The 14787-nt window shown below is 43.3% G+C and overlaps 1 protein-coding gene across 1 annotated transcript; it reads right to left on the bottom strand.

Annotated features, from left to right (window-relative positions):
• Positions 1–12930: 12930 nt before the first annotated feature.
• On the bottom strand, positions 12931–14325 carry LOC133649215 (uncharacterized protein K02A2.6). The gene is given in 1 exon segment (XM_062046048.1): positions 12931–14325. A coding segment is annotated over 1 exon segment (1311 nt). The 3' UTR covers positions 12931–13014.
• Positions 14326–14787: the final 462 nt, after the last annotated feature.

The following is a 14787-nucleotide window of genomic DNA, read 5'->3' as shown; positions in this document are numbered from 1 at the left end:
TTGTTCTGTTGTGTTTATGTTGTGTTACAGTGCGGATGTTCTCCCAAAATGTGTTTGTCATTCTTGTTTGGTGTGGGTTCACAGTGTGGCGTATATTTCTAACAATGTTAAAGTTGCTTATATGGCCACTCTCAGTGTAAACTGTATCACTGTTGATGAAGTATGCTTTGCATTTACGTGTGTGTGTGCGTACAGTAGCCGCTCATATCTTGTGACTGGGCGGGCACGTTGTTAGAATGGATGCAAAGCGGACGTGACGTCAGCTCGTAGAGGACGTTAAAAGCAGTGCCTGTAAGGCACGCCCCCAAGACTGTGGAATACGAGATATAATGACTCATGAACACCTTGGTTGGATAATGAAGGTTGCCTCAGCTCAAAGTCTGAGCCCCGACATTAATGAACTAGCATCCCAGAAAAGATGTCAGGTAATCTGGCTTGGGCACATCAGATTAGATCAGTGTGTTGCAAACTGAGCAGTTTAAAGTCCTGAATGGTTGGTTTATTCATTATTTTATTTTCAAATGTATTAGCCTCTGGAAAAATGTAATGTTGATATTTACCTCAGAAGGCTGCAAATAGAAAAGAGGCATTACATTTTTATTTAAATTGTATTTGATATGCCATTGATATTTTTTAATTATTATTATTATTATTTGAAACTCGATTTTGCATGTCACTATAAAGTTATATAAGCCTTGCTTGTTCAATATTTAATGCAAAACTTGTTTGGGTCCCTATTAAAAGGTTAATTTGTTCAACCTTGGCCTGCGGTTTTGTTCAGTTTTACATTTTGGCCCACTCTGTATTTGAGTTTGACACTCCTGTGCTAGACCTTCCCTTTGTCATATATTCCTGTTTTGTGCTTCACAATTTCTGTGAGGCTTCCAAGGAGATTGTGGAGGAGGGGAGTGTGATGCAGGCAGTTCAGCAAGACAAGGACAATCAGCCAGACACCCACAACAATCTCAGTGCTGATAGCAACAAGACAGAAGGGAAGAGTTTGGAGAATTCTGTCTGAATACCTTGATCCATACATTGAACCACACTACACAGCATGGTCATACATTGTTACGTTTTGTAATGAAACAGTTGTTCCATTTTGAGATATACATTCGATAAACGGTAATATGAAAAACTATTGTGTTTAACATAGTCATTCAATCTTTTACATGTGACACTTAGTTGCATATGTAAATGAGCACTATTTATTATAAGATGTAAACACATGGGATGTTATTCAATGTAGTAAAATACTGAAGTGTAAACTTGTCAAATGAGGTGAAAAGGTAGAAAACATTTTAAGTGCAAAGATGTTTGAGGTGCTTTAATTCATCATCTGGTGAACATAATTATAAAAGAGCAATAGCAGTGTGGAGAGAGAGTGTGATCAGCGCACCTGCAGAAGCAAAGGTCACCGCCTCTGTCCATGGTGCTGAAGACAGAGTACCATCAGACGGGGGCGTGGCATGTTCTAAACGGCAAGACACAGTTGGCAGGTGATTAGATTTCACAGGTGGTACGTGTTAATCTAATCATCTTGTTCTGGCTCTGCCATTAGTATTGTGTGCACTGGCTCTTTAAGAGAATCAGGAAGTGAGTGTCCTGGCCATGCTGCGCAGAGATGATGATGTAATGTGATTCAGACCACGGAGATGGCATGTTGTTCTGTTCTGTAGCTGTGTTAGAGTTCATAAAGGCATTCCCTGTGAGTATTGCAGTAAAAAATGATGTTTAGATGGAATATATGTTAGAAAGTAGTACATTTAAGTAGTTCATTTAATGTTTAAGGAACTATTTACAAGTCTTATTTTGAATGCAGTATTTTGGCTCATATCAATGTAATGAGACAGTATATGATTTATGTTAAGCTTTAATTAATAATTGCTGCATTATTTATGTATACTGATGCACCTATACTGTATCTGTTTCTTATAGTTTCACACCTGCCATATAAAAACGGGTCCAACTCATCCTGACGTCTGCGACTTCTTGTGTGGGGGTGTTTAACTAACTGGAAAGTGAAAAGGTTTCATGAAGCCAGTACAGTGAAAAGGGACACCTTTCGATGAACTGCTGAACCCCAGGCTGCACTGTTATACGCTGTTTTTAGACCAGCACGACAGACGTTGTTAAGTCAGCGTAAAGGCATAGTGACTACATCAACACGAACAATGGAGAACGCTGAATCTACGGTTTCCCAGGCAAGCAGATCGTCCGGAAGCAGATCGTCTGCCGCAAGTCTAACGTTAGCAGCTGCCACAGCACGTGCAAAAGCAGAAGCTGCCCAGGCCAGAGCTGCATTTGCAAAGAAAGAAATAGAAATTAAACTAGAAAAAGCTAGATTGGAAGCAACACTCCATGCACTGGAGAAGGAAGGTGAAGCACAAGCTGCCGCCGCCGAAGCAGCAATGATGGAGGACGCTGCTGCAAGATTGGAAACGACAGTGGAACATTCTATTCATCTGCCCTCAATCCAAAGCGCCCATGAGCGGACAGCTGAATACATAAGAAAACACAGTGAGCCCAGCACTGAGCCCCGTGATAAAGAGCCACGTGAAATAAACACAAAGGACATTAAACTAGATGAAGGGATGAACAAAGTAAAAGTTAAGGAATCAGATAGGCAACAGGAATCTGTACCCACAGTCTCAAAAGACTATCAGCCCCAAAGACCCCCAGAAAACAGTGCCCATAATATTCCTATGTATACAACGCCTTCTACTGTCCGCAACCAGTATTACTCACCTGCCCAATATCATTCTAATGACACTAATGAACTTGCTAAATATCTAGTAAGGAGCCAGTTGTTAACGTCTGAGCTCACAAAGTTTGATGACAAACCAGAAAATTATTTAGCTTGGAAATCATCATTCATTAACGCTACCGAGAGTCTTGATCTTAAAGCTGGGGAAAAAATGTACCTCCTGATTAAATCACTGGGCCCAGAGTCAGTTAAACATGCACGTCGTATCAGAGCAGTGAATATAAATAAATCACCAGCTGCATTACAACTCATCTGGGACAGGCTAGAAGAGACCTATGGTTCGCCAGAGGCCAAAGAGGGTGCTCTTTTTGCAAAACTTGACCAGTTCCCCAAAATAGGGCCAAAAGATCACCTAAAACTAAGAGAGCTAAGCGATCTACTGTTGGAAATCAATTCAGCAATGCAAGAAGGATATTTACATGGACTGTCCTATCTTGATACGGCAAGAGGCATCGCTCCAATCGTGGAAAAATTGCCGTATGGACTACAAGACAGATGGATGATGGAAGGCTCACGCTACAAACAGGAATATAAAGTAATTTTTCCTCCTTTTACCTTCTTTCTGCAGTTTGTCCAGACACAAGCAAAGGCACGCAACGACCCAAGCTTCCATATCCAGCCATCATTCATCAGCGGAGTAAAAAAGGACAGATTTGGAGAAAATTACAGTAACAACCGCAGAACAGTTTCAGTGCATAAAACAAGCGTAACAGCCACACCCACTAATGAACCAGACAGATGGTGTCCTGTACATAACAAACCTCATGCACTACAACATTGTAGAGGTTTTAATGAAAAACCTCTACAAGAAAGGAAGAGACTGTTAAAGCAACATAATATATGTTAAAAGTGCTGTGCATCTACCAGACATGTGGCTCGTAACTGTGAAGCAGCAGTTACATGTTCTGAATGTGACTCTGACAAGCACCCTTATGCCTTGCATCCAGACTCACCTTCCCTTCCTCTCAGGTCTTCCTTACCTCCAGCATATCACGGCGGGGAGCAAGAAGATGGGCAGGAGGAAACAGTCGTTGCAAGTTGCACTGAGGTATGTGGGGAGGGCTTTTTAGGAAAGTCATGTTCTAAAATATGCCTGGTCAGTGTTTACCCAGCTAATGACCGCAGCAAGAGCAAAAGAATGTACGCCATGTTGGACGACCAGAGTAACTTGTCATTGGCACGCTCTGAGTTTTTCGATATGTTCAAAGTTAACAGCCTTGCAGCGCCATACACTCTACAGACCTGTTCTGGTGTAGGTCTCACAGCTGGTCGCAGAGCCTCTGGTTACGTCATAGAGTCCATAGATGGTGCCACTGCAATACAGCTACCAATGTTGATCGAGTGTAACATGATACCAAACAAAAGAGTGGAAATTCCCACTCCAGCCGCTGCACAAGGTCATCCTCATCTCGAACGTATTGCACACAAAATACCACCTCTAGATGACAGTGCTGAGATTTTTCTATTACTCGGAAGAGACATTCTAAGAGTCCATAAAGTGCGCAGTCAAATCAATGGAACACACAATGCACCATATGCACAGAGGCTGGATCTAAGCTGGGTGATAGTGGGAGAAGTTTGCTTGGGCAGCACTCATAAGCCTTCAGAGGTCACCAGTTTAAAGACTCACGTTCTAGCAAATGGGAGGCCCACTCATTTTCCTCCTTGTGAAAATCACTTCACTATCAAATCAGAGACTAATCTTCCAGATCGACAGCTAGCTCTCAGTAGCACAAAAATGAAAGAAAATGCAAGCAACGTAAGCTTTGGAAGAGATGTTTTCTGTCAGACTAAAAATGACAACAAGCTTGCACCTTCGATGGAGGATCTGTTATTCTTTAAAATTATGGACAACGAGTTCACACAAAATGAGTCAAAGAGCTGGGTGGCCCCACTACCTTTTCGTGAGCCAAGGAAAATACTACCAAACAACCGCCAGTATGCAGTCAGTCGCCTCAAGTCACTGCAACGCACACTCATAAAAAACCCAGAAATGCAGTCCCACCTCATAGACTTTATGCAAAAGATGATGGACAATGGACATGCTGAGCTTGCACCCCCAGTACAGAAAAACAAAGAGTATTGGTATTTGCTCTTTTTCTGAGTCTACCATCCACAGAAAAAATCGCAGATAAGAGTGGTATTTGACTCCAGCGCACAGTTTGAAGGTATGTCACTTAATGATGCGTTACTCTCAGGGCCTAACCTAAACAACAGTCTATTGGGTGTACTAGTGAGGTTTAGGAAGCATAAAGTTGCAATAACCGCAGACATTCAGCTGATGTTTTACTGCTTTCTAGTAAGAGAGGACTGTAGAGATGTTTTAAGATTTGTGTGGCACAAAGACAACCACCCCAAAAATGACATAGTGGACTACAGAATGTGTGTCCATGTGTTTGGCAATAGCCCCTCCCCTGCAGTAGCAACCTATGGGCTAAGAAGAGCTACACAACAAGGTGAGGAAAAATACGGGCCAGATGTGCGTCAGTTTGTTGAAAGAGACTTTTATGTGGATGATGCCTTGAAGTCTGTTCCTACTGAGCAAGGCGCCATCAATCTTGTCAAAAGAACACAAGAAATGCTAGCAGCCTCAAATCTCCGGCTCCTCAAAATAGCCTCCAACAAAGTTGAGGTGATGGATGCTTTTCCAGTGGAGGACCGTGCCAAAGATCTCCAGGATTTGGACCTGTTCAAGGACGACCTTCCTGATCAGCGAAGCCTTGGCATAAAATGGAACATAATGTCAGACTATTTCACCTTTCACATCCCCCATACAGATAAACCCTACACACGCAGAGGGGTCCTTTCAACAGTAAACAGTGTATTTGACCCGCTAGGGTTTCTGTCTCCAGTCATCATCCAAGGACGACTCCTTATGAGAGAACTTTCGCTGCACACTACAGAGTGGGATTCAGCCCTGCCCGAGGACAAGAGAGGGAAATGGATAGAATGGCAGCAGTCCCTACAATGCCTCAGTAACCTCCAAATGCCGCGCACGTACTCCAACATCCCACTTTCTCAAGCCAAATGTGTAGAACTATGCATCTTTTCGGACGCATCTATGAAAGCAATATGTGCAGTTGCTTATATTAAAGTTACCGCTGCTGATGGCACAACAGAAGTTGGCTTTGTTCTGGGTAAGGCACGACTCACCCCCCAGCCGGAGCTTACAGTCCCCAGGCTTGAACTCTGTGCAGCAGTTATGGCTGTGGAAATGGCAGAAGTGATAAGCGATGAGATTGACCATCAAATAGACAAAATTGGCTTCTACACAGATAGCAAGGTGATCCTGGGCTATATCAACAACCAGTCAAGGCGCTTGTACGTCTATGTAAACAACCGTGTTAGACGCATCAGAGAGTCAACAACACCTGAGCAATGGCACTTCGTCGCAACGGATCAAAATCCTGCTGACCACGGCTCACGCGCTGTCACAGCTTCAGAGTTGCAGAAAACGTCATGGTTCACAGGGCCGGCCTTCCTACAGTGCTCTTCAGACATCCAGCCAGAGCAACATCTGTATGAGCTACTGGAGCCAGACAGTGATGCAGAGGTGCGCCCAGAGGTAAGAACCCTCTGCACAAACACTACAAAAACCGTGTTAGACACAAAACGCTGGGAACGCTTTTCCTCATGGAAATCCCTGAAAAGAACTGTAGCACAATGCTTCTCCTCTTCCAAAACAAACAAAGACTGTACTGGTTGGCATATCTGTAAAACAGCCATTACATGTGAACTGTTAGAGCAAGCTGAGAACATCATGATGAAAAATGTTCAGCAAGAAACGTATGCAGATGAGATCAAATGCATTTCAGCAAAACAAAATATTTCCAAACACAGCCCGCTCATAAAGCTTAACCCCATCATTGGAAATGACAGCCTATTGAGGGTCGGTGGTCGCATTATTCGCTCAGGCTTAGAAGCAAAAGAAATGAATCCTATTATATTACCAGGCACCAACTACATAACCACCCTCCTTGTGCGACATCACCATGAAAAGGTTAACCACCAAGGGAGACACTTTACCCAAGGGGCGGTCAGAGAAAGTGGCCTGTGGATTGTAGGTGCAAAAAGGTGCATTGGCAAAGTTAAAAACAAGTGTGTTACATGCAAGAAACTGAGAGGAAAGTTTGAGGAGCAAATAATGAGTGACCTGCCAGTAGACCGACTTCAGCTAGAGCCCCCCTTTTCTTATGTGGGCTTGGACATTTTTGGCCCATGGGAAGTATTCACAAGGCGTACAAGAGGAGGACAGGCTAACAGCAAACGGTGGGCAGTACTCTTTACCTGCTTGTGCACAAGGGCTGTTCACATTGAAGTTGTGGAGGAGATGAGCTCATCAAGTTTTATCAATGCACTGAGGCGCTTTTTTGCGCTGAGAGGTCCTGCTAAACAGCTACGCTCCGACTGTGGCACTAATTTTATTGGTGCTCACAAAGAGATCACAACGTCAGTGCCAGACGAGAACAAAGTGCAACAATATTTACAGGAACACAAGTGCACATGGGTATTCAACCCACCCCATTCATCCCATATGGGGGGAGTATGGGAACGTATGATCGGCCTGGCGAGGCGCATTCTGGACAACATGTTGCTGCAAGCTGGTCGTGCCCAACTTACCCATGAAATACTGACTACATTTCTTGCAGAAGTCACGGCCATAATGAATGCCCGCCCGCTAATACCAGTCTCATCAGACCCAGAGCATCCTTTCATTCTAAGCCCTGCTATGCTGCTCACACAAAAAACGCATGATGTTCCTCCAATCTGTGACAACATCGACCAGAAGGAGATGCTGAAGAGCCACTGGAAGCGTGTTCAGTTCCTCGCAGACAACTTCTGGAGCAGGTGGCAAAAGGAGTATCTCAGCAGTCTCCAATCTCGTCAGAAATGGCACCACAAAAGGACTGACGTTAAAGAAGGGGATGTAGTACTCCTTAAGGACGGACAAACAAGAAGAAATGAGTGGCCAATGGGCGTCATTGCAAAGACAGTTCCCAGTGTCGATGGAACCGTGAGAAAGGTTGAGGTTAGAGTCGCTAACCAAGGGACTGTTAAGACTTATTTTAGACCCATATCAGAATTGTTTTTTCTGTTGTCCGGTGATGTTTAAGTTTGTTTATTTGTGGTATCCATAGGATGCCAGACGGGGAGTGTTCTGGCTCTGCCATTAGTATTGTGTGCACTGGCTCTTTAAGAGAATCAGGAAGTGAGTGTTCTGGCCATGCTGCGCAGAGATGATGATGTAATGTGATTCAGACCACGGAGACGGCATGTTGTTCTGTTCTGTAGCTGTGTTAGAGTTCATAAAGGCATTCCCTGTGAGTATTGCAGTAAAAAATGATGTTTAGATGGAATATATGTTAGAAAGTAGTACATTTAAGTAGTTCATTTAATGTTTAAGGAACTATTTACAAGTCTTATTTTGAATGCAGTATTTTGGCTCATATCAATGTAATGAGACAGTATATGATTTATGTTAAGCTTTAATTAATTGCTGCATTATTTGTGTATACTGATGCACCTATAGTGTATCTGTTTCTTATAGTTTCACACCTGCCATATAAAAACGGGTCCAACTCATCCTGACGTCTGCGACTTCTTGTGTGGGGGTGTTTAACTAACTGGAAAGTGAAAAGGTTTCATGAAGCCAGTACACATCTGTTGTCTTTAACAGTAAGCGGCTGGGAGCAGAGCGGGAGGAAGATACGGACGTGGCTGAAAAGTCACATCCTAGTAGAGAAAACTGTTGTTGGAAAGAAAACATTCATTAAAACCTTGTTGAACCTGCATGCTGAGCTCTTGTGCCGTGTCTGCAGTGGAGCTGCTGAGAGGTGACTTCCACAAGCAGCTATACTGTATGATACAACACAACACTTGGGCGGTATAGCTCGGTTGGTAGAATGGCCGTGCCAGCAACTTGAGGGTTCCAGGTTCGATCCCCGCTTCTGCCAACCTAGTCACTGCCGTTGTGTCCTTGGGCAAGACACTTTACCCACCTGCTCCCAGTGCCACCCACACTGGTTTAAATGTAACTTAGATATTGGGTTTCACTATGTAAAGCGCTTTGAGTCACTAGAGAAAAGCGCTATATAAATATAATTCACTTCACAATTCACTTCACAACACTTATACAGTTTAGAAATGTATATCATACAATACAACAACTTTAAGAAAACTTGAGGCCCTTTCTGGCTAAAATTAGTCATTCGAACACTTAATAACCCTGAAAAGGGGTTTCTGTGAGGGGGAAAACTTCCCTGATTGCTGCACTGGTGTGGTGTATGTATGTTTTTCAGTTGCTGCAATGTTTGATTGATATGTAGCTGGTAATGTGTGTGTTGTTGGGGTAAAAGTGTGTCTATAATAACCACTATGGTGTTGGCATGTTGAATGGTTGTTGAGGATGCATGACATGTCTCAGCAATGCAAATCCCTACGCAACGGAGCGTGTCAGTGTCTCGAGGCTTGATGTTAGTTTGTCTAAATTGTCAGATGCTTTCTGATGTCTCCATCATGTCCAGAAGTCTCTTCTTTGACTGGATGTCTTCTTCTACTGCATTCAGCAACTTTGTCTCAATTGGAAGTTTTTGTTTCAGTATGCCCTGCTTGTGGCTTTTGAGTTTTGTCTAGTAAAAAAATTAATAATTTTTATGAGGAAATTTACAAAATGATACTCAATAATCATGAATACATTATTAAGGATTAACCCACTTTAGCACAGGTGTAAGATAGTGACATGTTATTAGCAACATGTCAAATGGCCTGTAACATCGTCAGGAAACAATATGCGTCAATAAAGCACTTCATCAAGGTATTTAAATTTTGATAGAAATATAAATACTAAATATTACATACATTTGGTAAATTAAACCTCTGCCTTGTTTTCAATGAATACTGAGGTCTACTACCCTACTGTAATTCAATGTTGGTCATTATGATGGTAAGTTTTTTCTGAGGTGGTACTTGGTGAAAAAAGTTTGAGAGCCACCAGTCTAGTACAAATATATGTATTATTCTAATACACATGATGCATATAAAGCATATAACTAAAGTTCTTACCAAATGTTGTAGAAGTGATCATTTAAAAAATGAAATATGCAACCTCCCGCAATAACGATATACATCACGATACACACACACTCTCACACACTTAAGGGTAAATGTAAGATAACATAGTAGACATTATACTGATTTGGCCCAAAATAGAATCACTTGTTTCCAATGTCATTTCTGACATTTCCTCAAAATTCCGCCAACAACTTTTTGTGTTATTTTGCTAAATAACTTGAGGGTTCCACGTTCGTTCCCCACTTCTGCCATCCTAGTCACGGCCGTTGTGTCCTTGGGCAAGACACTTTAAGCTACATTTAAACCAGTGTGGGTGGCACTGGGAGCAGGTGGATAAAGATATAGATAATGGGTTTCACCATGTAAAGCGCTTTGAGTCTCTAGAGAAAAGTACTATATAATTATAATTTATTAATTTACTAACGATTACATAATCTCCTGGCGGATGTAATAAATAACCCATAGTGTCCAAAAGAGCAGACAAATCTAAGTCCAGGAAAACAACAATTACAGAGCAACAGGGCAGTACAGTAGGTTGCAGAAGAAACAATATTTCAATTTCAATGTCAACAATAGTTCCTCCCTGATGGCAAGAAGGAGAAGATTTGGTGGGAAGGGTGGAGCGAGTCAATTATGATGGAGGTGACTCTGCTGATGCAACTGCTGGTATAACTCCATCAGGCGGGGAAGATTGCTGGCTTTCTTGACCAGTTTGTTATGCTGCGTTCTGTCCTTCGACATGCAGCACACTGTATCAAGTGGTGAAGCCATAGGTCAAGATGCTTTCAACAGTGCACAAGTAGTAGGTGGTGTGGTCAGGAAGCCTGTCTTCCAGAGCTGCTGCTGAGCTTTTTTAAAGACTGCCAAGGTGTTAGTGGTTGATGTGAGGCCATCATACCAGTACTTCACACTGCTGACCTTCTACAACACAGGTGCATCGGTGAATTGTGCTAACCTTCCTGAAATCAAAAACAACCTACACAAGTCTTGTTCACATTGAAGATGAAGATGTGGGAACTGCACCATGAATTGAGCTGTTTCACTTGACTCACTGTTGTCTTTGACAAAGCCCACCTCCGTCGTGTCATTTGCAAACGTTATGATGTAGTTTCTGCTGAATCTGGCAGTGCAGTCAAAGGTAAGCAGGCTGAAGAGTAAAGAGCCCAGGACACAGTCATGTGGCGATCCTGTGTTCACCGTTATGGTTTTTGACCCTAACTGTCTGCTGTTGCTGAGTCAAAAAGTTGTGGACCCAGCTGCAGTTGCCGATGCCTTTTCCACCAGCTGCTGAGGGATGATAGTATTGAAGGCACTACTGATGGCTATGAACAGGGCAAATGGCATAGGTGTTTCACTGCTCAAGATGAGGTGGAAACTGCATCTAAAACACACTGCATTGGTGCAGAAGCTGTACTTTTTGACTGGATTTTGCAGAAATCCCCCAGTGCACCACTTTCCTCTGTGATAATGTAGACTGAATATAACTTCTGAACTAGTCTAGTTCAGTGATTCTCAGACTGTGGTATGCTGGCTCCATCTAGTAGTACGCCAGTACGACCAGTACTGTTTGCCTTAAATTTGTCACCCCTAAATTCAGTTATTGACAAGCACAAACTTTCCTTTCATTTTTATGCCAACGGTCTGCAACTTTATTTACTTTATTTACCGTTTTTTCCAAACCCTCCTAACTCAATGAATACAAATTTTAACTGCACGAAAGACATTAAAGCATGGTTGTCACATAGTTTCTTACATTTAAATGAGTCCACATAGAATGCATTGTGTTTGGGTCTAACATTCTCCCGAGTGCTGTCCCTGATCTGAGTTCTCTTGCCCAATACTGAAAACCAGTGATAAAGAATCTGGGTGTCAGTTTGGACAACAATCTGAATGTTGCCATTTACACTGTTGCTAGAGCTACCATAGTTGTTTTCAGTGGCGTCTTCTGGCTAAAGTAAAGCCCTTTGTTAGCAAGCAAGACCTTGAAATGGCCATGCAAGCTTTTATCACTTCTCGCCTTGACTTCTCTCCTCTGTTGGTGTCAAACAGTTATCTCTAAATTGTCTTCAACTGGTACAAAATGCTAGCGCGACTCTTGACAAGCACTCGACGACAGAGCCACATCACTGCAGTTGTGCACTCTCTGCACAGTTCGTTTTAGAGTTCATTTTAAACATTTAATGTTTGTTTTCAAGGTGGTTTATGGTACTGCTCCATCAGAGTTCACCGCTCAGTTCTTGCAGGATGTGCTGACGCTCAACAACAAGCCCATGTTGGATCGTGCTCACCGGACACCGCGCGCTAGGCCTAAAGATGGCGAGCCTTCACGGCTGCTTGTTGTTCAATCATTTATTTCAAATCCGGTACCAGATTCTAAAAGCGGGTGAGGCTTCTTCGTTATCCTATATGGGCAAAAATATTTCGATTACTCCCGACTTTACTCCGGCCATAGATTGCTTTGAGATACGCCTTTGCTTTGGTGAAGAAAAAGCTACACATTTATGTCCCAACATTAAGTTTGGAGTTCTCTTCCTGGTGATGTTGCGGACCACTTTATTCAACGGCCAGACTCGAGGACCCAGTACAGGCGGCAGACATTGTGGAGAAAAATATCAAAATGGGAGTTGCACCAGACTCCTTTTAACATCCTCGCTGATCGCTGCTGTAAAAGCCTTAAAGTGGAACTGTAAATTTTTGGGAATTTTGCCTATCATTCACAATCATTATGAGAGACAAGAAGACAAACATTTTGTGTTTTTTTTTTGCATTCTAACTGTTATATACCCATATATATGGTTGGGCATTACACCAATAATAATAAGGACACGGAAACCTTGGTTGCTCTGTAGCTTCACGTTTACGACTGTCGAGGTCAACAACAACTCTGTATGATACAGGAAGTGACATCAAGAGCAGGAGGCATGACGGTAACTCAGCAGGGACAAAACTAGGACTGTTAATACACAACATCCCTCCCCTTTTACTTTTAAGGTTCCCTTAACAAAATCAAAGCCAACTTCAAAAACACGTCAGTCTCTTTTGTGAAATATAAACTGTTCAACAATAACTTTTAACCAAATACAACACTTGCCTGAACTAGAGAATGAGGGTGGACTACCTCAATCCCAAACTGAACCCTGGGTATTATTCTGCCCCAATGACACGGGTCAGCGCCTAGACTACAATGACAGTCTATCTGGGGGTCGTCTTTCTCGTTGAGGGTAAGCACGACCTCTAGGCACTTCGGTCACTGTAGATGGTGTGGGTTCTGGTCTGGGTGAAGTGAAACCTGAGGCAGGTACTCGTGCAGGTTCCGGTGTGCCAGGAGCAGATCCAGGTGCACTTCGAACAGCAGCCGTGTCTGGGGTTTGAGGCTGCTCCAGGGAAGGACACAGCTCCGGAACAAAAGATGTCGGTTGGCGTGAGTCATCATGAGACCCCGAAGTGTGCAGCAGTTGGTCGAGGTGTCTTCTCCAGATGCGATGGTCACTGGTTTCTACAGTATATGAGACAGGACCTGTTTTGGAAACAATGGTCGCAGGCACCCACTTTATGTCGTTGGTGTAGTTCCTAGCAAGAACCCGGTCTCCTACCATGAAACTCCGCAATTTTGCATTTGCCCGTCTTTCCACTTGAGCCTTCTGTTGCTGATGCACAACCTCTCTTGTCTTTAGAGGTTTCAGGAGATCTAGTCGAGTGCGGAGTTGTCTCTTGAACATCGCTGAGGGAGGGGACACCTTAGTGGTAGCATGAGGGGTGTTTCGATATGCCAACAAGAAAGCATTGAGGCGCCTGTTAAGGGTTTGTGTGCTTGGGGAGGACTTGAGAGCTTTCTTCAGAGCCTGTACAAATCTTTCCGCAAGCCCATTTGTAGCCGCATGATAGGGCGCAGACTTGATGTGCTGAATACCATTCTCCTCCATGAACGCCTTAAATTCTTCTGACACCAGTTGTGGACCATTGTCGCTAACCAACTGCTGTGGCAGACCATTACGACTGAAAATGGATCTCAACTCTTCAATGGTTCTCTCTGACGAGGTGCTCTTCATGACGGCGACCTCAGGCCATTTGCTATGAGCGTCAATTACAACTAAGAACATGTGGTTCTCCAGTGGTCCAGCAAAATCAACATGGATTCTTTGCCATGGTTCCTCAGGCCAGTCCCACGGATGCAAGGGAGCCAGCTGTGGGAGGTTTCTCAGTTTCTGGCAGGCAGAGCATGACTTGGCTTTTTCTTCTATAGCTGCATCCAGGCTTGACCACCAGAAATAGCTACGTGCCATTTCTTTCATTCGCACTACACCACAGTGCCCAGAGTGAAGCTCATCAAGCACTTTTTCTCTTAATGGTGGAGGAATAATGACACGATAGCCCCACAATAAGCATCCAGACTGGACTGAAAGCTAATTTCTCCTCATCAGATATGGCTTTAAGCTTTGGGTCATATCTCCTTTTCTGCCGCAAGCAATGATGTCCATAACTTCAGACATGATTGGGTCATTGCGAGTAGGGATGATACTCGAAACCGGTTTTCCCGGTTGTTTGATAAGAAAAGAACCGAGTCCTCGGACTCTAATCCCTTTTTGAGAACCGGTACCCGTTATCGAGACCACTATAGTAAAGGAAAAGAGTTGATTCTTTATTCGAATCCCGTCCCGACCAGAAATGCTCCGTGGGACATCACAAGAATTGACGTCACGTAGCTCAGTCATTAGGCGCAGATAGCGAAAGCAGGAAAACAATGGACGGGAAAAAGCGCTCCAAGGTGTAATAAAGTTCAAAACAAAAGCTATCATCCATCGAATAACTTTACTGAGAGATTTTAGCAGGGTAAAACACATGACGAACACTTTTACGACCAACTGGAAACATAGCAACCAGGCTAGCAACGCACCTCCTTTACGGCAGCAGTCGCAACATTCTTAAAACAACTGCAGCACATACATATATAT

This window comes from Entelurus aequoreus, linkage group LG04, assembly GCF_033978785.1.
Source record: "Entelurus aequoreus isolate RoL-2023_Sb linkage group LG04, RoL_Eaeq_v1.1, whole genome shotgun sequence".
Taxonomy (NCBI): domain Eukaryota; kingdom Metazoa; phylum Chordata; class Actinopteri; order Syngnathiformes; family Syngnathidae; genus Entelurus; species Entelurus aequoreus.
This window is presented reverse-complemented; position numbering and strand designations above follow the sequence as displayed.